General features: G+C 38.1%; 1 protein-coding gene across 3 annotated transcripts in view; it reads right to left on the reverse strand.

The window, feature by feature from the left end:
- Nucleotides 1-2,025: 2,025 nt before the first annotated feature.
- EZH2 (enhancer of zeste 2 polycomb repressive complex 2 subunit) overlaps nt 2,026-25,316 on the reverse strand; it is a 50,782-nt gene continuing 27,491 nt past the window's right edge. For 2 of the 3 annotated variants that reach the window (XM_074575649.1, XM_074575646.1), the window contains exons 6-20: nt 23,944-24,087; nt 23,290-23,392; nt 22,561-22,724; nt 15,972-16,063; nt 14,761-15,001; nt 14,169-14,338; nt 13,700-13,794; nt 7,760-7,800; nt 6,488-6,613; nt 5,917-6,095; nt 4,904-4,999; nt 4,199-4,280; nt 3,304-3,384; nt 3,104-3,188; nt 2,026-2,378 (exon numbers count right to left, since the gene is read on the reverse strand). In XM_074575649.1, the coding sequence (XP_074431750.1) occupies nt 2,318-2,378; nt 3,104-3,188; nt 3,304-3,384; nt 4,199-4,280; nt 4,904-4,999; nt 5,917-6,095; nt 6,488-6,613; nt 7,760-7,800; nt 13,700-13,794; nt 14,169-14,338; nt 14,761-15,001; nt 15,972-16,063; nt 22,561-22,724; nt 23,290-23,392; nt 23,944-24,087 (1,760 nt within the window). In that variant the 3' untranslated portion in view covers nt 2,026-2,317. The remainder of the gene's footprint in view (nt 2,379-3,103; nt 3,189-3,303; nt 3,385-4,198; nt 4,281-4,903; nt 5,000-5,916; nt 6,096-6,487; nt 6,614-7,759; nt 7,801-13,699; nt 13,795-14,168; nt 14,339-14,760; nt 15,002-15,971; nt 16,064-22,560; nt 22,725-23,289; nt 23,393-23,943; nt 24,088-25,316) is intronic. The other variant, XM_074575647.1, reaches the window with a different exon arrangement.

Here is a 25,316-nt window from a genome sequence, read left to right on the forward strand (position 1 = left end):
TCCAGGCTTCATTCCATTCTTCTCCCAATGTTTTGTGTTCATTATGTACACGTGAAATGAGTATTATCTTTCCACATGTTACAAGAGAAATGCTGCCATCCCCACAGGTCTCAGTTTGGGTAATTTATATTTTCTGTTCTCGGTGGTGAAAAGAACCTAACTTCTGCAGCCAAACCCTTTTTTTTTCCCCTTAGAATTTGTGATTTGTTTTTCAGTGTTTGTTCTGGCGCGAAGAAAAGGGAGCCAGGTTTTGTGTTCATACTGGGTTTTTTTCGCTGAGGGAAACTAATTTTTCATGGTTACAATTGAGCTCTGACCCACAAAAATGGCTGGTTTAAAAAAAAAATAAAAATTATGGAGCAGTATTGGATGTGATCCAAACTGGTTTGGAAAATGGGGGGAAAGTCTCATCCCCACTTGAGATACTGCATACTTGCTATTCCTATTCTGAAAGAACTTTAATTGCACTAAAGAGGGCTGGCATGGGTAACAGAAGCATCTTGCTGTTCAATTTTCAAATTGCTTTTTGAAACTTAGAGGAAAGGAGCTTGTGATGCTTCCTGCGCTGCCTTTTTTTGGTTTTAGATGCTGTTTTGTGCTTTGTTTTTGTAACTCCTCCTTGCAGAAAGTTCAGTGCTGGTAGATTTTTGTAGCAGGCCGTAAGGGTGGTATGGTGACAGAAGCAAGGCTGAACAATATTCCTGTGCAGAAGGCCAGGAATAACCTGCTCTGAGCTGCCTCTCAAAGCCCAGCCTTAGCCCATCGCTGGTTAAAGCGGCATTGCTTTATGCACTTTGTATGCTGGCTCCTGCAGAGCTCTATTTTTAAAAGCCATCTGCTGTCAGTCCAGCTTCAGACGAAAGCCATGCTTTACCCAAGCATGGGATAAAATAAGTTTTGACTTTTGGACTTGATTTTTTTCTCATGAGTAAGAGGAGGGGTGTGAATTCTTAGTTCTTACTCAGTCGGACTGAGGACTGCCGTACTTGAGAGCGGAAGCAGGCTGCGCTGCTCAGCACCACCCCCTTGGGAGCCTTCTCCCTGCAGAAGGTACATGGTCAGGATTGACGGGATTTCTTGAAAGGGGTTTTGCCATAGCGTGTCCCTGTGCCTGCCCTCCCAGCCCAGCTGTTTTGACTAGAGTGTCATGTTCTATTGAGCAGCAGGCTGCAGAGTTCACGCTCAGCTGGCAAATCAGAAATAAACCCTGGACAAGGCCCAAGAAGGAAACTAAGCTGCAATCTAAACAAGTTGGGATAAAAACATGTATATAAAAAAAAATTGTAGTAAAAAGACAGTAACTGGCATAGTGTTTGCTTACAGCTAAATAAGAGATGCAGAAGAGAAATGGAGGTGTAATTACTGTTGCATTCATTATTCAGTTTGTCGCTTCAGAGAAGCTGCAGTTGAAGGTTCCGGTTTATTGGAATACTACTGCTGCTTCCCTTATCAAATGATGCAAACATGTCCTCCTGCTATTTCCACACTGAGTGAAAAGAGTGAAGAGAGTCATGGCACCTGCTTCAGCTAATAGGCAGGTGGAAGCAAACCTTGTACCACCAATGTCTTGAAAGCAGGCTTTGTCACAGAAATCACAGCTATGCTGTACAGTTTTGGGGTTTTTTTGGGGCAGGGGAGGAGGGTGGGGATCCTTTTCTCCTTCCATTAAATGCATCCAAAGCTGATAGACAGACCCTGTGTTAGGACTGAGGAGGTTGGACAAAAGTAGAGGAAAACTTATAAATAATTGTGCCGAGGTTAGCTGTAGGAGCAAGTGGAGGAGTTTCTAAACAGCAGCCTCACTTTAGAGAGCATGAGTGTAGGTTCATGGCAAGGGCGCATGACCAGGACCATTTCACTTAGGTGAGATGTCTCCTGCACCGTTTACCTCTTCACATTAATCTCGCGTGACCTGAAGTAACAGAGAAGTAGACAACTTCAAAGTTGCCTGTGCTCAGAAGTTGAAAGTCAGCATTCACATTGCTTCCTCAACTGGCTGGCACAAACTTCCCACTCAGTTCCAGTAAAAATGAAGAAGTTCAAGTATCCTTTATTCAAGGTTGAAAAATGTACCACACCACATTATTGCAAAAGTTCATAGGTACAAAACACTTTGCAGCTGGTGAGAAGGCAATAAAAAGTTGTTTTTTTTTTTTAAATTTGTTACTATAAATTATTGTTACAGTACTTTGCAAATACAGAATTTTCAAATACAGAATTTCAAATTGCATCATTTTTATTCTTCTAAAATTGCCCACAGTACTAGAAATTCCTGAAGATAAGGCAGCTGTTTGTTTAAAAGAAGAGGTAGCTGGTGTCAAGGGATTTCCATTTCTCTTTCAATGCCCACATACTTAAGGGCATCAGCTTGGCTATATCTGAAATTAAAAAAATAAAACCAAAATAAAAACCAGTAACATGGAACATTTGGGCTGCATTCTTCTGACAGTGAACAGCACCACAGCCTGAAATACTCTCAGCTTTCCCATTGTTTTCTCACCAGCTGGGGTCTTTAGTCCCTGCGTGAATTTGTAGGTGCAGAACAACGCTGACCACTCAAGAACCTGCTTTTAGAGGACTTACTTAGACCAAGAGGAAACAAAATGCTAAAATTCCACACTTTTTCACCTTGAATCTCACAACGCTAAAGTTCATTTTTAAGCAGCGGAAAGTAACTGCATTTCTTAAGGTTGTCACTGGACAGCTTAGTTTTCTTCAAGTGAGGTAATTTTAGAGGGACGTACAAACACACTCTTAGCAAGCTGTTCTCTGTAGTAACACAAGAATACTTCTTGCCCATTTCTGGCACCCGTGCTGGTACCTAGGGAAGCCTACCACCCGATAAAGTTTAATGTGCAGGTCCGTCCCCATTTGTCACTACACTTTTCTCTATACAAGCTGCTGTTCCAAGTTTGCAAAGCTCTTAGCCAGCTGCTTTCCTCAAGTCAGTCTTACCGTAGTATGTGCAAGGGGACTGCTTCGCAGGTGCTGATGCCCGAGGTTGTAAGGAGGCAGGCACAGTAATTAAATTATGAGCTGGGCAGAAATACTGAAAGCAAATCCAGTCTACGATAGGAAGAAGTTACAGAATCCATCTACCAACCTGTAGTCAAAGAACAGTTCTTCACCAGTCTGAATGGCTCTTTTAGCGAATATTCCTATTCTGTGATCGCCATTAACCATCATAACTGTTGAAAAGAAATTTAAACTTGCGTGAACACAAGTACTGATAAAATGTATATTCTAAATAAGTATCTCACAACATTTCATACATTGCTAAAAGCAAGTAAAGTCAAAACTTACCTTTTGCATAGCAGTTGGGATTTACTGAATGGTTTGCAAATCTAATTTTGTTGCCCTTGCGTGTTGCATCAACCACAAAATCTAGGGGGGGGAAAAACAAAACCCACAAATGATGGATAGGTCACCTACAAACAAATTTTTGTGTTTAGTATGTAGCGTGCTTGGGTTTTAGCAGCTGGAAGAGATAACTGCTCAGCGTCCCACATTGAAGAGGTGGCACCTCATCCAACGATAGTTTTGTTGTTCTTGCAAGGCTCAAAATATTCCTACTGCCCCACACTGTGTGTTCCATTTATCTCCTTCCACAGTAGCACCACCTCAGTTTCTCTATCTTTATTCCACAAGGACAGGGTCCATAAATATGCTAAGGCAACATCAACATAAACCAGCTTTTTTTCCTCCCTTCAAATATTTTCTAGCATGTCACGCTTGACACAGTGTGTATTTTTCTCTTCAAGTGGCAGTAGGCACATGCCATGTATCTGTATGTGGCTTTTTCCCCCGACACAAAATTACCATCATAACTTAGTGCTAATTTAAGTAACAGTAAAATTATTTCAGACAATACCTAGCAAGCCTTTTAAGTTCTTAAGGCTACTTTACTTAATGCTTGCCTGTAATTTTACTCTGTGAAATTCTACTTCAACTCATCTTGTAGAGTTGGCTTGTGTAATAGGCTCCATCGCTACTATCTATCTAGTTGACTAGCATTTAGGGGAAGAAAAAACCAAAAAAGCACTAGCTATCAATATTAGGAATCCACACGTTGCTAGGAAAAGATTGGCAGAAGAAAAATTTCTCCATGTCACCTGCTGCCTGCAAAAGAACAGGGCTGAACAAAGTGGTGAGCATTCATATTTTATTTATGCTATTTATTTATGTGACTAATACATACCATTATTCAAGTTAAACAGAAAGCTGCACATATATTTGTCGTATACTTTTCCTCTTCTGTCTGCCTCATCCTGAGAAATAATCTGAAAGAAATAGTACTTGTAAAAGAGATCACCACCTTCCCTTTTGTAACTAGAGCAGCTTAAGGTCAAAAAGCCCAGACATCCTGAAAGAAAGTTGGTGTTTTTTATTCTCTGGGACTGAAAATATTCCCAAACATAAAGTACTGTTTTCAGCAAGCATTCTGTGCTTATCAAACAACCATGGTTTGCTCTTAGCATAAGTAAGTTCTTTCAGAGCAGAAGGAAAGCAAGATTTGCTTCTCATCCCAAAATCAAGACTGCATACCCGATCCAGGGTTTTATTACTATAGAATAGGATTTAGTGAAAGCGCCTACTGAATTTCAGTACTATACTAAATGATTTTGCACAAAATTCCAGGCATGTCTGAATTGAGATTACATGTAAGATAAAAATGGCATTCCAGCCTCTCGTTCTCACAAGAACCTGTAGCAATTTTTTTGTGACATTTCAACTGTCTGGCTCCTGGGTTTGGAGTCTCTGACAGCAGTGGCTGTATACTTAGTCAATCAATCACATCTCTCTGTCTAAACACGATACCAAGTTGGAGACAATCTCTTGGTCCCCAGCCAACACACAGCTTCACCAATTAAGCTCATACCTAACCAGCGTTCTCCATCCTTACCTCACCACAGTATTCAGAGATGAATTCATTCTTCTGTACGGGATCTTTGATGAAAATTCCCCAGCCTGCCACATCTGAAGGTGCCAATAGCAAGTGCTGTGGGAGAGAATAAACAAAAACTTTAGACATGCCTGGCTTGGATTTGTTCTTTGTTTTGTTTTTAATTGTATCACTTAATGAAACGTATACTGGGACTCCAGGAGAGAAGACAAACACAGATTCTTCTAATTATCAAATGCAGACTAAAAATTTACAGCGTGTGGATCAGAAGTCGTATGTGAAAGAAAAACCACGCAAAATACTTAAAAACCAATAAAAATTTTAGTTTAACCTTGAAATGAGGGTGTTACATAAAAACCTATACACTAAGGACTTCAAACTGGAAAGGTCTGCAGACAGGAGCCCACTCTGATGAGCTCAGTATTCGACTGAACTAGTCTGTCACAAGATGTTCCAAAGCAGAAGTAATCCTTGGTTTATTTCTTCATTTATAAATAAATAAATAAAAATAATAAATAATTTATAAATAAGCAAACCTTGGTTTATTTCTTCATTTATTTAACAGAGCTAAATGGGCTTTTGAGACATCTTCGGTAGACTGTATACAAGTTTGTACATTAGGATCAACAAGTGAAGAAAGAAATAGCCAGTACCTATGCCTGAACCAAGCTTCCATCTGCTGATCTGCCGAGCTGTAACTTTTAAACAGCAGCCTATTTGCAAATTACAAGTGAAGCCTCAAATGGGAAAAAGGAGAGATTCTACTGCAGTGCTACACAAAAAACAGTAACTGATTGGTACATGATGAAATGCGTACAGAGCTTAACAGCGGCACGTAAGCGAGCTAATTGGAGTGACAGCTACCTCCCTTTTTGGTTTTTGGGTTTCTTTTTTTGTTTCTGTTTTCCTGATTGACAGCAAGGCGGCAAAGACATTCCGTTCTCTGCCATGAAGATGTAAAACCACCTCAAAAACAAGGCAACGGGCATGTAGCTGTATAGCTATCTACATACTTTTTTGGATCCTCTCTGAATGCTGCAGTTCTTGCAAGAAACATTTTTGCTATCCCAGTGGTCGGCTGCTCCACATGTTAAACAGAGGTCAGGATCACATTCGCGTACAGCTAGGTAACATGGACACTGCTTAGTGTTGCATTGTGCTTTACAACGACATCCAGGAAACCTGTTTTGGCCTACAAAGGAACGTATGGAAAACAAAAAGAGCAAGTATGAAAAAAGTACATTGTAAAATGAAGACAGTGCAGATTACAGCATATCAGAATATTAAAAAAAACCCCAACCATAGCCATTGATACCCATATAGGACATTCGGAAGTACTGTAAATTCTTTCCTTCCCCGATTTTACTTTAGTCTTCCTCAATTTTAAGTACGAAGACAATTTCTGACTTCATTCAATGGCTAATTAAGAGGGCCAAATTAAACTGAACATGTGCTCCCTTCTCACACAATTTGACACAATTTGCTGCTTCTGCAAACACTGCAGTATGGACAGACTGCTAGTACAGAGACAGATGTTGGGACAGTGACGGAAATTTATAGATAGCTTTTAAATGTTTTACTTACATTCTGAGCTGCACTGACAAAACTTCTCACAGAAGTTTTGAGCAATTACACATGGGCATGAGCTATCACAAGGCTGACGTGGATGATCACATGGCTGGTAGTTGTAAACATGATTCGATGACCCATCTGAATAAAAATAGCAACATTTTGTAAAGTTGAAAGGTGCAAACAAACAATATGCAGTTCCCTTCACTCTTTAAAGTAGAAATTCCCTTTTATTCATTTAACTAAGAAAACCCCCAAAATGAAAAAAAAACCCTCAAACCTATGATGAGCAGGGTTAAAGAAAACCCCAAAGACACCAAACGAGAACTGTAACGTTAGTTAGGCGTTTGTCACCATTAGTTCCCTGCTTCCTAGTGCATTTCATTCTTCCCATTTCTCAGTTGCTACAAGTATTCAGAGCTGAAAACTGTTTACTGTGGAAAACTGAAAAACAAAACTACAATGGTATAATTTCCTATATGAACACGTTGTAGAATAACACTGATATTGTTCAGCAAAGTAAAGTTGCTCAAATACCCAAAGTATTTTTTGCTCTGGAGCAACAGTCAACTTTCAAACAGATGCGCTGGCAAAACAATACCTGGTCATTATACCACTGTGCTTTCCTAAATCAATTTTCCAGTACAGAGAATGCTGACATCTTAGAGTCAAGGAGGGACTATCAGGGACAAGGCTAGAGCTTTACCTATAGAGCAGCTAGGAGAATTTTGTGCTATATAAATTGTATTTGCTGTTAATACTCCTGGGCTTGTGTTGGGTTTGCATGTATTCATAAAAATGCTCAGGTTAGCAATCAGCAACCAAAAAGGTAAGAGAAACAAACTAACTGATCAATTATTTACTTTGCTAGAAGTCCCAACCACTCTCAAGAAATTTACAGACAACTACTAAAATAAGTTGTTTTAGAAGAAACCCAATTGCTGCTTTTTACCACAGCTCCTATTGTTAATACTGTTTTTATCTGTGCTTCAATGAGGCCATACTGAAAAGACTGTAAATTCAGCCTCCTTCCCTTTTTATTGAATCATACAGAGCTCTTCCAGTTACATAAACCAAACAGTACCTCTTGTCCCTACAATATCTGTAATGAGAGCTTACTTTTTTTCTTTTCATTCCCCCTATAATCTCTAGCTCCCCATGGAATGTACATAATGGCCTAACATTAAAAAAAGAAAACCCAACCCAAACCCCAAAAAAAACAAAATCAAAGAAGCAATAGTAGGATCTTAAAAGTTCAGGACATAAATTGAATGGAAAGATGCTAACCCTTTTTCAGCTGTATCTTTCTGCAATGAGCAGCCCACAACCTGCAAAAACACAAAACAAACACAAGAAGGTTGACAGGAACTCCTCCTGCAGTGGGCTGGGAAAGGTAGCTGCGTCTTGCACCCACACTTGACTTAAAATGGGAAAGTTTCTGGTAACATGAACACCTGTTAACGGCACACAAGTCGGAAGTGGATGCAGCAGAACCATCCTGTCCCAGTCTCTTGGACCTGACAAGACAGACGTTCTGCAGGCTGCTCCCTCCCCCTCCCCGCACCATTCTCTGGTCCCAGGATTGTACGGATGAGCAGCCCCCACCCAGCCCAGGCTACAGAGATGATTAAATTCAGATGGCCTTGAAGGGAAACCTGCAAATAGGAGGCTGCTGGAGCTGCTTCCAGCAGGCAGAAGCAGCAGAAGGAAGGATACAGAATTGCAGATATGGAGGGACATGCCTAAATAGGGGAGCGAAGGTCTGTCAGCTGTTTGCTTCACAGGACTTGGCCCCAGCACCACGCTGGTGGTCTCCTACAGTTCACAGCCAGGTATTACCCTTCCTCTGCTGAGCTCCAAGTATATGGCAACAGGAGACCGCTTCTCTCTGGCACAGCCACACTGAGGCGACCTCAGTATTTCTTCTGCTTGGACAGACAGTTTTGTTCTGACTGGTGCTACTGTGCTAAGCCTTTTCCCTTCTACTTCAAACTCCATACACCTTTCTCTTACATCCCTACAGTTTGTCTTCAATGTCCTCTGTCTCCATTAGCTTAGCTAAGCATCCCCTTTGCAAGAAGTGGTGTTTTTGTTGCGTAGTGGTTTTTTAAAGTTTTGTTGGTTTTTTTTTGGTTTTTTTTGTTTTGGGGTTTGCTTTTTTTTGTTTGTTTGTTTGTTTGTTTTTTTAAGAATAACATGCTTTTGGTTATCATAACATAACTCACTATACTTTAAAGTTCTTGCAAGTTACAATTAGCCTTTTTCTTTTGTATCCATTTCAGATTACAAGCTCTTTGGGTATGAAATGTCTACTATTCCATGAATAGCTGTCAGACACATTTGAGCAAAACCACCTGTCCAGACCTTAGGTACCAAAAGGAAAATCAGACTTAAATTTCAGTAGCCTTAACATTAAAGGAGAAATCAATGCTTTTAGTTTTTCTTCAATTCTATGCACTTTAGTTAGCACTTGAATTTCAGTGAACAAATACGATAAATAATTTAGATTAAGGCTTTTCAAAGTTTATACTTCTTGCACTTTCTTATTATGTCATATAGCAACATTAAGAGAATATTAAGAAGCCTCATTCCCTGGCCAAATAATACACTGCTAGTTGCACCTAGCAACCTCACTTTCTGTGCAGACTTACTCAGCAGTCCAAAATACTTGTGAACACATGTACTCAAAAATCCCCAGCACAGAACACTCAAAAAGCTATTCTGCCTTTCAGTAAATGCAACACTCATAAGTTTGCACTCTGGAAAAACACTTGCTGGACTTTTCAGCTGCTACTTCTTTCAGAAAAGCATGATATCAATTTCAACTTTAATCAAATGGTGTGCTGCCCACCCCCCCACCACCTCCAGCTTTCAGTAAAGAAGATTCTCTATGCAATCATCCTTTCAAAGGTTTACCGTTAGAATTGATGTGAAGTGCTCAACTGTCAGCTTTTTTACAAGCATATGAAGGAACCCATACAAGTTAGAAACCCACAGAGGCAGACTTGTCCAAGTAACCGAGGTTGAGGGGAGGGAACAAACCCAAAGACTATCAGCGTTACAGAGCACTGTAATAAATAGATGACATTCCTATTAAGAGTGACTCGCTCTACAATAAAAAGGCTACCAACATAAATTTATGAATTATGAGATGTTGACTCTTTGTAAGAAGACAGTTGCCTTTTTAAATTGTTGCCAATTATAAAATTGAAAGAAGGACTGCAATTTTGACTTACTCTAATGCACATCAAACTACTTTTCTTTTTTGTCTGGCTGGTATTCAGCAAACGTAATATATACACCGTATTTTTGAACAATTCTTTCACAGAAGCTTGTCTCTCAGCCCAAGATAACAAGGGCCTACTAGCATACCAAACCCTTAAAAGCTTTCTGTGGATAGACTTCTTAAACACCATTTCGTTAGTAATTAGTATGAAACTTTTTCGGTAAGCACTACCCTAATACTTTAAAACTAAAATGCCACTTGCTGACTAGTTGCCACCTGACACTTTTTGGATTCTATCAGAAACTATAAACTCTATGGACAAGGTTGCCTGAATACGACAGAGATTGCCACCATCAACAAAGCATTAATGCTAAGAACTCAAAATGGATAGAAAATTAAATATGGCAGTCACAATGGCAAAGGCATCAGCTTAGCCACTCTTGTAAGAAATTGGTGTCACAGGAGGAAGAGAGCCTAGCAAGAAGGAAGCTGGAGACAAACACTATGAGCATAAATTGTGGGGAATGACAGAAGACAACACAAAGTAAGCTGCCAACACTGACCAATTTGATAGGAGGTTTGATTAACACAATCAAGTAGTACATTCATTGGCTTGTAACTTTCAAAAACTGCCAGGAAGTACTGCAAGTTCCCCTGATCAGTGCACAAAGCTGAAGCCTGAATGAATACCATACTAAAGGTGGACTAATTTATCTATCTGCCCTATAATCTGCTATCTCAACCAGATATAAAAGGCAAGATCTGGTCCCATGCATCAGGAAGCAAAGGCAAAGAAAAGACAGAAAGTCGAGAAAGCAACTCAAGCTTCAGAAAAAAAAAAAACAACAAAACCAAAACAAACTGGAAACTTGGTGGCAAATTTCCAAGCAAGCAGGTGGATTTGTACATCTGGTTACTGACATCTGCAGGATAGCCAGCTTAGAAAACAAGTGTTTCCAGAAGTATTATGACAGAAGCTTGTCAAAAATACTGCTGTTCTCTGGTAACAACCTACTAGATCTTGCCAGTGTTTTTAGGGGGCACTGGTATCAGCTAATCAGGCGGTAGCTTTGGAAGAAGCTACACTAGCATTTCTTTCTCTGCACAGGGATACCCTGCTACCTGAAATAGCACTGAAAATTCAAAATACATGCTAATTATGTCAATATGTGTAGTTAAGTCTGTAGTGATTGATTTTCTGGCATCACTCGAAGACTTCTTTTCAGTCTCCTAAATCATATCTTATCCACAACCTCCCGGCAACTCTAAGACTCAGCCTTCCAGCCTGGTGGCACATAAGAATATCAGCACCGATGCCTCAGCTGCACCTTTTGCCTGATAACAGTGACTATAAAAAGGCACCTGGAACCCCAGGCAGAACCACATAAGCTATTCAAACATATATAGTGAACATCAGTCCAGCAGAAGGTAGGGACAGGAGGAGAAAAATGAGAAAATGGGAAAAAAGAAAATACTTTCAAATAAGGTTTACTAAGTAAACTCTCATCCAAATAGAGACTGAGAGAGGGGAAGAAAACAAAAGTAATCAAGCAGCAGCATTACATGGCCCTACAATCAATAACAGATCCTTACGTCAACCTGGAGGAAGAAGTGCTGACTAGGTAAAGCAATTACAATACAGCTCCCAGCAATCGAAGAAAAATATACACATAAGAGAACAAACAGTACTGAGGTACTCTCCCTCCAGCACATGCTCATGCTTTTCTGAATTCTTTCTTGGTTCAGATTTTTCTACTAGCTTCTATGCAAAGTACTTACTCCTCCAGCAAAGCTGAGTTTTCACAGACTGTCAGGTTGATCTCCGATACATAGGACAGACTCTCACACGGGCTCTCCAAAAAACAACTATATAAAAAGTCTTCTCCTCTTATCGATCAGCTTTATTATGGCTATCTAACAAAAATGACACTGGAAGGAGGGATAGAGTATCTTTTACTACCCAAGAGGGTAGTTTGCCAGCTAGTTGCTCAGTATGCCTATACAGGCACCAAGATCGCATGGGAAATAGGCGAAGCCTTGTAAGAAAATCTGCTATCAAATCAGTTACAAGAGACCATTAAAAGCATCATTCTACTGCTGTTTTTCTCTTTGGCAAATGCTGCGTTTGCTCAAAGGCTGTCTACCACATGTCTACATGGAAAACCTGCAGACCAGTAAGTCCCTTGCAACAGAAAAGCGCAAACAGGACAGAAGAGCCTTTCTGGCTCTAAGATTGAATTTACTCTAGGAGTGAGTAAACTCAACTCAAAGAAATGTAAGAAACAGAGAAAGAATTCCAGATGGTTTTCCCAATTGCTAGTTGTGTGACATCTTTAGGGAGTGCTCAGATTACAGTAGGTGGGCTGAAAGATTTTCCTTTCTTAAAAGACTACTGCACATAGAAGAATGTAGACAGTTTGATTGCCACATATTCTTATCTCCTTCCTTCAATGAGAATTAAAAGAACTCAAAGGCATTTCAAAACTAAATTGCTACCAGATAAGTTTTTGTATTGGCAACTAATAAGAACAAAATAACATCAAGAAAACCCATGTAGTGGCATGTACTTTTATTTATTTGGAAAAAAACCCAAACCAAAAAAAGTCTCAAAATTCCTCCAAAACAATCTCAACCTCGTAACCATACAATCCATTTCAGCTTCAAAATACCTTTGAGCCTTTTAGTTGCTCTTTTCAAACAGATGTAGTGGCACCATTTTTATAGCAGGTTGAACAAATCGGAAAGCAAGCTAATTCCCAACTGCATATTCCAAATTTGCACTATGGCTAATAACTCCAGATTTAAACAGCCAAATCCACCAAGTGCCCAAAATCCCGAAAACTTCCCCAAGAGCATTATATCAATAGTTTTTGCTGAGAACAGAATCTCCTCCAGATGCTCACTGAGTCTTTTCCTAGCTCACATTGGCTGCCTGTATGCTACAAAGCAGAAATGTTCTACTCCACGTCAACAGTATCTTCAAGCCAGCATCAGGAATTTCACTAAGCCTGGAAATAATAAATATACTTAAACAAGCTAAGACAGAAGCAAGAAGAATTGACAGGAGAACTGGAAGAACAAACTTGGGGGTAAATAAGGAAAGTTAAAGGGAGAAATAGGAAGCTTTACGGAAAAAGGCGTACTTATTGCTTGCAGAAAGAAATGTTCTTGCTAATTTCCAGTTGGCTTTTTACCTCCTAGATTCGTACCCCCGAGAATAAAACTAACCAATGGAGAACTGCATTTTCAGACCTCAGGATTCCCAAAGAAAAAAATCATTTCACTGACAGATAGAAGCCACCAAGTTTACAATTTCAACAGAAATTGTTTCAGATGATCTTTGTGGCTCCAGTAAAAAGCTTGATTTTGTTCTTCATTGCAGCTTCACTTCAAATAATAACTTGTTAACCTGGTTCTTTAGTTGAAGTTCTAGTTGATAATGAAACCGGGATGGCTACAAAGGAATACTTTCTCTTAAGAAACAAAAAAGGCAATCCTACAGTTTGCTACAACACTTTTGCTTACTGATCATCTGAATCTTAATGGAATACACTTCACCATAAAAACCCCGTGAGTTTTAATTTACAAAATACTATATAATTATTATTGAACCCCATTATAATGCTTGTAAATTGAATATTTATTGCTGCAAACAAAACTATACCACAATATCTTGAACATTATAACAAACTGTAGAGTATTTCTAGTCTAAACTAGTTTGACTACTTGCAGCAACACACCTACAAAAACCTGGTAACAAGAACCTGGCTGTTAAAGAGGTTAAGAAGAAGGGAGAGGGGAAGAGAAGTGGAAGGTTATACTTGCCAATGCAGTAAGACTTTTGTCTGAAATCAAAACACCATTTTATTTATTGCTGCAAACTTTGGTTTTGGAAGCAAAAGGAGAAGAGTTGCATGACTTTTCTTCCAAGATACTTTCTGTTCGGATCCCCCGTACCTCAAATTTATCATTATGCTAAGGTTATTTAGTAACAGATTTACCTGTGTTTCCTTTTCTTCTTTCTGGGAGGAGTATCAACATCTTCAGCAGGGACTGGAGCAATAATACTAGATTCCTTTACTCTAAACTCATACACCTAACAAGAGATACCATAATACATCCACGATAAATCTCTCACTAGTAGAAAGTTGCTCATTTTCTAAGTTAGTATGATTTCCTCCAACTTACAGATTATATCCAGTCATAGCCTCTTTTCAATACATTTAAAGTTGATTATTTTTGTCATTTAAGAACAGATAGTCTAATTTAAACCTCCTGTAAATTTAATTTAAAAAACATTTTTTTAAAACTAACTTTATATATTTGTGGCATGAATTCTGGATCATAACATTCTTGGGAAAACCAAGAAAATTAATTAATTTTCTCTTTTAGTAATCAATACTAGTACTTCTATACTTCAGTTTTAAAAGTAAAATGCTACCATCCTTAGTAAGTAGTTTCCCTTCTTACCTGCCTGCACGTTTTGGTCCCAATCAGTCTGGCAATTGCACAAAAGTTGTCATAGTAGGTGCCAATAAGAACTCTAAACATTGAGGCTTCTGCACCACTCCATTCTACATTCTCCGGAGGCTCAATATTTGGCTTCATCTTTATCGGTGTTTGACACCTAGAATTTGCTTCTGTAATAAATAATTGAGAGTACAGGTCAATGTAAGGCTATGTTTCCAAAATTTTACACAGCCCTTAAAAACATCAAATTATTACCTGTAGCTAAAAATACCCCAGGTTTTTGTTGTTGTTTCCTAATCTAAGTGCCACAACAAAAGAGCACTTTTCACATACCTCTTAAAGAAGCTAAAAATTAGGTAACAGTAGCTATTGAAATTACACAATCTCACCGCTACACATAAATTGAGACAATCTGAAAATTTTCTTAGAGGGTTCTATTTGATAACACTCATATTATTACTCTGTCTTTTCACTCAGTTCCATACGCTCAAGATACGTGGTTTCTTGGACCGTGTGGCTCAACTTGTTGGGTTTTTTTTAATCCTCTCAAGCACTGCAGCTAATTGAATAAAGAAGCATTGACTAGCCTTACCAGAGGAACTGGATGTTTCATCTTTCTTTTCTTCTTCTTCTTTATCATTGTTTTCTCCTCCAGTTTCAGTTCCAGCTTCTCTATCACTATCCGTGTCCTTTGATTCCAATACATTTATTGTTGGCGTGCTGGGTCTGCTGGTGTTGTTTGGAAGTCTTCCCCTTCGGCGGCCACCTGGGCGCTTTGGTGGTGTCTTTATACGCTCAGCAGTCAAGGCAGCTGCAAACTCCTTTGCACCTTCCTAAACACAGAAATATTAAAATTTCAGTAAAAGAATTAAAAAATGTTTTTACCTATGGTCAGAGACTGGGGGAGAACATGTTCTACTTGCATACCGTATAACTTCACAATATTCTACAAATTAATCACGTACACACAAATCCAGTTAAATGTACTCTAACCGTGAACATGAATACTTTTGATGCTATCAGGGAAAAAAATCTACATTTACAAAGTACTTATGTCAGTATTTCACTTCCACTTTCATTTTGGCTGCCAAGTGAAAAATAATTCAGCAGTAAATTTCCATTTTCCTAGATGACACAAAAAATGAGAATCTCCCATGAAGAATACCCTTCAAAATACAAGAACTCTTCTTGCACGTGGCACTTAAACAATATGCATTCTGCGTTTTTTAAAATGCTGTCACTGTAATTTGTTTTCTAGTGGAAAGTGGCACGATAATACGCAGCAAGCTTTTAGATTGGAAAATTACGTGGTTTCTCATACTAAAAAATTCAGGGGAAGTATGAGAGAGATTTGAAGTTATATTACTAAGGATTTCACTTTAGTAATTTCCATCCTGTTGTTTCTTAAGCGCACAAACACAGGATGGAATCTGCCTTCAGCAAACTAAAAAAACCTCTATATTTTTTAGTTGTGATATAACTTCCAAGAGAGCTAAGTCTGTAAGACCCAGTTCTTCGACTAGATTGGACACACTAGCAGCAACACATTATTAGAAGGTAATAATCTTTCTTCCCTACAAGTATCTCAGGCTACATCTAATAGAGCTAAAAATTATTGCTACTTAGACTTTCAATTGACAATTGGAAGTTAACTCTTCTCTTTCACATAAACTGACTTGACTGCAGATGGCCCACAAGTATATGCACTATCATTGATACAGCACATCCTTACATTAAGTCTAGCTTGCTATGCTGCAGCTAGCACTAGCACTTAGTGAATTCTAACATATAAAATTATCTTACCAGATGTTGATAACAGTGAGGTCCACAAGGCTTATTATCTAATGCTGTTTCTGTATTCTTTCTTTTATAAGTATTAGGAGTTGCATGGAATGCTGTTGAAGCAAAATACCACATTTGTAAGTTTTAATATAAAAAAAATACATTAAATATCTAACCTCAAACAGTATTTGAAACACAAGGTTTACCAAGACTTTACTAAAATCAGAATAGAAAACGAAACCAGAATAAATGGAAAAAAAACCACACACACACAAAAAAAAAAAATCCATCTAGTGACATTTGACTTACCACTTAAATACAGAGACAGCACATGGATAAGTTTCTCATATGCCTGTTTACGTCAGTGAAGAGAATCATCACATTTGTTTCATGTGTCAAGGAAGACTTGCTATATCTCCCTTCCCAACAAACGTAACAGACGTTACTTCGGTTACGATGTTAAACAGAATTGTTCAGGGCTTCTCCTATTAATGCATGATCATCTCTCAATCCAGAAGATTCAGGTGTTCAATTTCTGTCTTGTCAAAAAATCCAACCCCACACAGTTTGGAAAGGTAGTGGACCCACTTTTTCTTTTTTGTTAGCGAGAAGGACACATAAGCATTTTTACTCTATTAGTTTATCAGAATTCCAACTAAACTGACAGCTGATAAGAGTTCCTATATCCCAGCTGCAGGGTAAAAATAAGTTAGCATCACACAGTCACTATGGATCAAAACAACCACAGTTAAGTCTGCAAGTTGCAGAGAAGTGTCTGATCATGTATCTGATGGACTCTGTATAGCTCTGTGTAAGTTGCAGAATGGTGTCTCAGAATGGAGCAGAACTGGGTACGTTACAGATGCAACATGAGCACCTTTATAAAAGCATGGTAGAGTTTCCTACCCATTCCCTTTGCCAGAGCTCATCTCTACCAGCTTTCTCCCCTCCCCGTGCAATCCCTGCCTCCCGCCAGGATGTTTTCAGAGAGACTGACTTTCCTCATTTTACTGTAAGTCTTGGGAACTCTTCCTTATCTCTTACGTAACTGAAGCCTGGAAGACCTGCAGCTAGACTCTCACCAGAACTCATATACTCATGCTCCCAAATTATATTCAGAACTTTCTGAAATATCATCCTTAGTTTTCTGCAATTCTCTTTTTTTAAAAAAACCCTCCATGCTCAAGGAACAAATTTTTTTTTTTTTCATATATATAGATATCAATAAATATTTTTTCCCCCAAAATGTGCCAACAGTGGCATACACAACTGCAAGGAACAAAAATGGAGAATGTGTTTGGTTTTGGTTTTTTTTTAAAAAAAAAAAAAAAAAAAAAGAGAGAGAGAGACACTACTCCGTGATAGCTGTCTGTTTCCTAATGCTCCTGAAGGCCTCCAAAAGGCCTGTCTGAAAATGCATGATTTCCAAGCACTGTAAAAAAGCACTTATGCTGCAGTTTTACCACAGCTGCAGTTAGTTACAGTTAAGTTTTTCAATGCTCAGTGAATAAAAAGTGCTAACATTCAAACTGAAGGAAGAAATCCCTCCCCTATTACCCATATTAATCCGTAAGGGCTGTTCCATACCAACACCACACACATCCTTCTCCTTCAATAAGCCACCACCACAGGCTTTCCTACTACTTTTCCTAGATTGTGCACAAGGCTTCTCTGTATAATAGTCCACTACACTTTCAATACTGACTATAAATGCATTTCCTTCCCTTTTAAAGAATGTGGGCAGAGCTCACACATGTTTTCATAGACAAAGTTTTTAAAAGCAAATCTCATTTCAGTGATATGATTTGCAGCATAGCTCCACAAGCACTTGTTCTGGCACCAGTGGGGAGGGTGACCAGTGGCAGTGAGCTCTTCTTTTAAGAGCTTCTCTGATGAAACCACTCCTCCTTGGAACCATCACTTCATGCTCCCCTCCCATAAGGGAAGATGCTGCAAAGCAAATCATAAATTCTATAATGTTATGCCTACATTAATGACAGCAGCACATGGGAACCTCAGGTAAGCAGTGTATTCTTCCAAGGCTTTCTTAAAAAGGTATATACAATATAAAAGTATAACTAATTAAATATTGCATCACTTCCTACAGAGAAATATATTACATTTTATAAATCTGGAAAGACAAAAAAGCTTCAATTTTCCACATATAGATATATAGATATGTAAAAATTATTTACAAGCAAGCATAGGAATGTAATTTATGCATGTGGTTGCTATTGGCACTCCTCCTTCCCTCACATTCCAGTTAAAAGCTTTTATGCAGTATTTCAGTTCTCATGTTTCACATGTCCTTGAAGTGTTCATACATTCTGTAGGTAAAATACCTTAAATAACAAAGAAACTCACAATTTAATGCCAGTAACGCCAAGTTATTCCACTTTTTTCCAGCTTTTAAGAAACGATGAGATGATGGGAGCCCACCACCCAAAAGTCAGGGGGGGAGGTACCCACATTTTTCAACACTGAATCTTTAAATTTGCACAGTATACAATTTCATTAATTCAGGGTTTAGGGTTTTGGGGTTTGGGTTGTTTGGTTTTTTTTTTTCCACATAACTGTTTTACCCTCTCTTTATACCACAAGGAAAATAATTTTGCAACAATGCAAAAGGACAGTAAAACATTTGCAAGCCATGATCCATAGACTGCTGTCATGCACAGAAATCAAAACTATTCTTTTCATATGTCACTTGCAGATGCAAGTGTTTCTCTTATAAGTTCATTTCTGTGAGTTCCTAAAATGAGCATTTATTTTTTAACAAATTGTTTTCCTTTAAACAATGAAGAAATGTTTAGTTTGTAATTCAGTGAAACAAACCAATGTTTGACTTTTTAAACCAGTAAGACCTCCAGAACATGCTATATCTGATATTTACTATTAGAATTGTATCTTGCATTCCACTATTTCAAAAACACTCAACATGGTATAGTACTGACAACTATACTATAGTCAGAATCTACCACCGCTGTTGCGAGGTGTTTTTTTGGGGAGGCTTGTTACAAAGAAAGGACTGAGTACAAGAATAAAACTGTTTGTATAGCTGTATTATGAATCTTGCAAATATCAGTAGTAATTTTTAAAAAAAAAAAAAAATCAAAGAAGACTTTGTAGAATTTCCTAAATAACTAAACTATGTATTTTTTCAATAATTTCCTTAAGGAAGTCATTCTAAAACTGCTTCACTGAGCATGTTTTCTTTCTTTGATATGTATTACCTGTCTCATCCCCAACGGGCTCGATTCTCATATTTTTCATAATGTGAAAGTACACAGGCAACAGTTTAGCCTGAAATGTACATTTGCTTCACAGTCAAGCTATTTGGGAAATTCTCCCTACCTGATATTTTTCCTTCTTCTAAATTCTTTGTTAGTCCAGACATTTAGGCATAAATCCTTGCTGTCAGCAAATGAAGTCGGTACACAAGTTTTTTCAGTAATGTCATCACCTGCACATAAAGGGATTGCCAGGTTGTCAAGGGGACTTGACACGTTAAAAATCTAATGATAACTTTTCCAGTATTTAACCCAGATGTTCTAGAACAAAGATTTGAAACTCCTTAAAAAATAAGGCTAATCTTAACAAAAAAGGAATCTAAGAGGGGGAATTATAAAAATCAAAACCAGACCTAATAGAATTCCTGTATTTTTTTTAATTCTCTATGCCTTCTCCGGATACTTGCACCTTTCAAAGTACAAAACTGATCACTGTACCCCACCATGTTACCAAAGTAATTCATCAAAAACACCATCTGCGGAAGCCAGGACATCATCCTGTAGTGCTTGGCAATTGCAAGAAGCAGAACACAGGGGCAACTGATTAGGGTGAAATGTTATTAACTTTTTTAAAAAGTTAAATTGTTGCAGATACACTGCTAGTGCAGCCTTCCAATAACCGCAGTAGTCTTTTTTTGATGAGTTACTTATTCCCAGCAATCAATCTGGTGGATTTAGACCAACAGTCTTAAAATTTCACAGAAAGCAAACAGATCATACAACTGACTCTCAGTTTTTAACAAATAAATTCCTAGCTCTAGACAGACACGCAGACAGACAAACACACAGACAGAAAACAATCCTCTTTCTTTGTTGTTATTACAGACAAAAGCAGAAGGAAGCGACGCATCCAAAGCGGTGACCAGTCACTGTAGAAGTAGGATTTGGGTATGTCTTCAGAAAATGGTGACTGAAGCACCAGTTTACTACGTTCAGCATCTAGTCTGGAGGCTACATAGTGAATGTGTAAATCAAGCTTCAAGAGATCTCTTTGCAACAATCCAGTATCAAATACACGTTTATCGCATGCATATGACAATGCATGTGCTGCATAAGCTGTCATGAAGAACATTATCATAACCGGTAATTTCACACTCCATCTTGACACAAAGCTACGTCTTGAATGCCTCCACAGTGGAAGTGTTACTCTTCCTTCTTTCTACTACATCCCTGAAAACCTGAAGAGATGACTTAAAGTTTGGGCCCTTTTAAGTCTGAGGTATGGTTTAAAACGAAGCCTCGGACATCCTCCACTTCGGAAAGAATACTGACTTGTTTAAGGGTCTTATCAAAAATCACCAGCAACAAGAACTTAGGCAATCTTTTAGCATAAACACTTTGTCTCCCATCTGAAGGTTTGGAACACAGAAAAAGGGGGCACAATGCTTTCAGCTTAAAGGATGCTGCTACTGTGAGAACTGAGGTCCTTCAGCCGATCAGTGACATGACTTTGTCATTGTCTGAATCTGGCACTAAAGAACACGTCAAAATGAACAACACTATGAACCTGTTCTTCACAGCACTAAAAGAAAAGAAGTCTCACAGAGTTGATGCCTCAAAACTGTGGACTGGTAATATCAGGCTTCCCAGAGTTAGTAGGTACCAAAATGTGGTCTGTGGATCCTTTCAATTCTACTTCTAACAATTTGCAAAAATGACTGTGAAAGGCAAATCTATATAAACTACATAAGTAATCAAATATATGTGTATTTTAGAGGAGCCCGTATCTTCACTGGAAAACTCCTACAAGTTTATAACATTAGTGAGAAAAATAGCCTAAAACCACTGCTGCAGAAGTACCTAAAATCTTCTGGGATGCTACTGGAAAAAGTTTGTTCTCACTATGTCTGGACAATGCTTTCTTGTTGACCAAAAAAACCAAAATTCTTCTGAAGAAGTAAAACTAGACTGGCACTCAATCTCCCTGCTAGACTATTGAGAGTGTCAAGAACTTGTAAAACCACTGCCAGACGAAAGGATTTGCCAAGAGGTAGCATACAGCTTCACTTCCCTGTCCTACAGACTAAGGCTGCACACAGCACTTCTTGGAATGAGTCATCCAGGCAACTTCTAAAACAAAACCTACAGCTTCACAGAACATGCCGCATTGAAGCTTGCTGGACAAGGCAGCAGCTATACCTCCAGAAACCTACTGACTGTTCTTAAACATTATTCAGAAGTAAGAGCTTCTTTCTTTGCATTTTCAAGCAAGGCCTGCCAATAGAATGCAAGGAGAAAGTGAAACTAACAGACATAACTCCAAAAGCCACAAATACTAAGAAACTAGGAAAAGGAAAAGCTTTCTCCCAACCCCACCCCCCGCCATCTGAACTCCAGTTCCTCCTCAAACTGAAAGGCAATTAAGGGATACTAAAAAGCAGCAGCACTGTGTAAAGCCTTCAGTGTGAAGTACAAATACAGGCAGATTGCATGTGTGCTGGATGAGGAGCTGCTGACAAAAGCACAAAGATTTCCAAATGAACATGCATGCACACTCACAGTGAAACATGCAAATGAACGGTTAAGTCAAAAGAGAAAATTAATTTGAAATAGAGGGCATCGTAGCATTCAACTACAAGTTGAAACCACTTCATATCTGACTGTTAGGTTCCCCTCCACATTTGACTCAGTTCTCTGAGAAAGAATTGTCTCAAGTAGCACTTCAGAATCTCTCTTATTCTTCCCACTTTGCAAATGGAAACATCATTGCTGACACTGTTATTAAATCCTTCCCCCAAAAGAATGTGGCAACCTGAAAGCAATTCAGTGGAAAGGATATCACAATTTCTAAAACTCAACTGTCTGAAACAATTCTTCAAATGATCAGGTACAAGTAAAGTGTCTAGAAAGTAACCCGACAGAATAAAAGATAAAAACTGTTCATGGATATTCATTCTCCCTGCTGGAAGATGAAGCAAGTCTGATGAATAACCAGGTATTTATGGAGAAATATATTCCATTCTCTATGCACAAACTGAGAAATTGTAGCCCAGAAACAGTAGTAGAAAACAATGTAGTCTTCTTGAAGACTATATAAAGAGAAGTAACGTTATAGGTTGGTCCAAGCCAGGAATTCTATATGAACTCCTAAATGCAAAAAGGATAACAAACTACCCCAAACAGATGCATTCAGTTTTTTGAGGTACAGTTTTCACTGCAAAATGACGTCAACATGAACAAGTTGTTTTTGCAAACTCTAGCAATATTACTGCTTTATTTTATCTTCTCTTTCCTTCCTTCTGTATTGCATCTTATGGTACTTTAAGTTTCCTGACTTGCAAAAAATAAGAGACATACAAGTGCACTATAATTGTACTTACGATGTAAGAAGCAATCATATTTAAAACAGCGTCTACAGAAGAGCGTGTGAAAAGAGTGCAGGCTTTGCTCCCTCTGAACAGATTTAGCATTTGGTCCATCTATGTTTGGTGTGCATTCAGGAGGAAGAGCTCCAGGAAGCTGCTGCTCAGTGAGTTCTTTGTATCTTAAAAGAAATAGAAATTATTTATTCAGTATAATTAAAAAAAAAAGTAATTTTTGATTCCAGTATAACTCTGCATTTTCAGTGACAAATTAAAAAAAAAAATAAATTAAGAAATATATGCCAGCAAGAAAGGTCAATCAGTCAGTGACATGATAAGCTATTAATTCCATACTCATTAATATAAATATAAAATTGGCTAGGAAAGAATGCATTTATTTTCTGGACTGTCATCTCCTCATATATATTTCTTACTAACTCCAAAAAGGAGATTGTTTTTTCTTTTTAAATGGAAACTTTTATTTTACCACCTCAAAAAAATAACAGATTTTTAAACACATGCAAACACTCACTTTTCAATAGTTTGAAAGGAAGGCTAATAAACACCTCTATATTGTTTGACTCGGTGGGAACAGCCAATTCCCTTCAAGTATCACCTGCAGAAGTTACACAACTGCCACAGAACCTAGCTGCAAGGGGGACTATTCCTAATCAACAAATATTTAATAAAGTCAAAGAATCTTTGTTTCGTAAAGCAACGCAGCAATATATCCTAAGAAATTCTTACTTCTCTTTCAATTCTTCTGCTGTACCCTTGTCTGGAAACATTGAGGAAATGGCTTCAAATATCTTGTCAGAAGGAAATCTCCGAGGTGGGTGGCTTTCTTTCTCTGTCAAGGAAGCAAAAGATTCGGAAAACAAACAAACAAAATATATATTTCTGCTCCTTTGCTGCTTTCAAGAAGGTGTTCAGAGAAAGGGGTACTTCACCAGAAGTCCCAATAAAAAAAAAAGCAGCAAAGGTTTTTATTTCTAAATTAAAGAAAACTTAAACTGCATTAAGTGATCTCTCCTGCCAAGAGAACTCTACTAGTAAAATTTGGAGAAACCATTATTTCACCAGCAGATGGAGATGGCAATTCAGAACTCTGCCTACTTCAGAATATTTCATTTTCTGAGAGGCACCAAAGCATTTATTAGACAGATACTTGACTGATTTTTGGTGCATTTGACTGTGTCAGTATGCAGATAAACAAAAATTGGCAAAAGCACCTTTCGTAGTATTCTCTGTGCAACTCTTGAACTAAATGGCAAAGGAAATGATGAAAAAAGTGATGCTGCTTCAGACCTGAAATCTATCAAGTAGAAGGGTTTGAACAAATTTATCGAGTGATTAAAGGGTTTTTTGGTCTTAATTTTTGAAGTCTGCAGACAAACATACCCATCCTGTTACCTTCCCGATCTTTTTGCTTGTCATCTCTTTCATCAGGATTGTCATCTCCATCATCATCATCTTCATCATCACTATATTGACCAAGTGCATTGACCAGCTCAACAAATATTTCATCATTGATAAATCCACATTCTGAAATTCAGCAAAATTGGGAGTGAACAGAAAAGCACAAGGTATATATGTAGTATTTTTAATCCTCCCTACACTTTAATGAAATTATAGTAAATGCTGCAATTTATGAAAAACAATTTTGTATTTTTCCCCTCTTAGTTTCAATGTATGAACTGAGAAGAGTTAAAAATACTCAGTATTTATTTCTTAGACTGACAACCGCAAAGGGGAGAAGGAAACTTGTTGAAATTTTTTTTTTTATTTTTTTTTTTTAACCAACTCCCTGTGCTTCATACCAGTAGACATAAATAAATCTCTCTTCCTTGGAAGATAAAAAAACTACTTACTAGCTAGACTATTGAAGAGATTTTATGCCAGAATGCCAATTCCAACATGGTAGGGTTAAGCCAGCCTGGAAATGCACGCTAACAATTTATGAAGCTATCCTTGGACAGCTAGGAAATCTCCAGAGAGACTTTTGGTTGGTAGTTCCATAGCATCTACTTCCCCACTATAGACCCCACTGACAAAGCGATAAAAAAAGAATACAGTTATATACAAAAATTTCAAGAGAAAACTGAAGGATACAATGCTGCATATATCTGCTTATTAGCTTATATTCTGCTGTGAAATTCAGAGGGCAGCACAGATAGACAATAATGCATTTCTGCAGAGAGGAAAATCATAGTGAGTGTTGACAGAGACTACTGTTATTTTTCAAAAAATAACCGTGAACTGTGTAGGAACCACAGCGCTTATCACCATCCTTCTGAACCTGGACTGAGGTTGGATGTCAAACTAACTTGAAGGAAACTAAGTTTTATTCCTATGTAGACAATAAAGGCAGGCAGGTACTTCATTTGGATGTGTTAAACAGAACTCTTAATATAATAACCTGTGTGTATATGAATTTCTCTCCCAAAAGTTCAATTACAGAGCTAGTGTTACAATTCTGACTCCTACATGGGAGTGCCTCTGGATTACAGATTCCCACAGCATTTACACTTACTTACAGTCACACAAGAATATTAGTTATTGGGAGACTAAAAAACCATCTTTCTACTTTCAATATGCAGTTTTGAAGGACCCATAATAACAGTAAGTGCCATCATAAACCTGGGACTCAAGACAGTGAAACAAGATTAATTTTAAAGCTAGACTCATTTAATAATAGATTAAATCAATAATAGAAGACATTTACTAGCAATGTCACCATTTAGACATAACCAGTTCTCTGAGAAGGATGTCAG

The sequence above is a fragment of the Larus michahellis genome, chromosome 2 (assembly GCF_964199755.1).
Source record: "Larus michahellis chromosome 2, bLarMic1.1, whole genome shotgun sequence".
NCBI lineage: Eukaryota > Metazoa > Chordata > Aves > Charadriiformes > Laridae > Larus > Larus michahellis.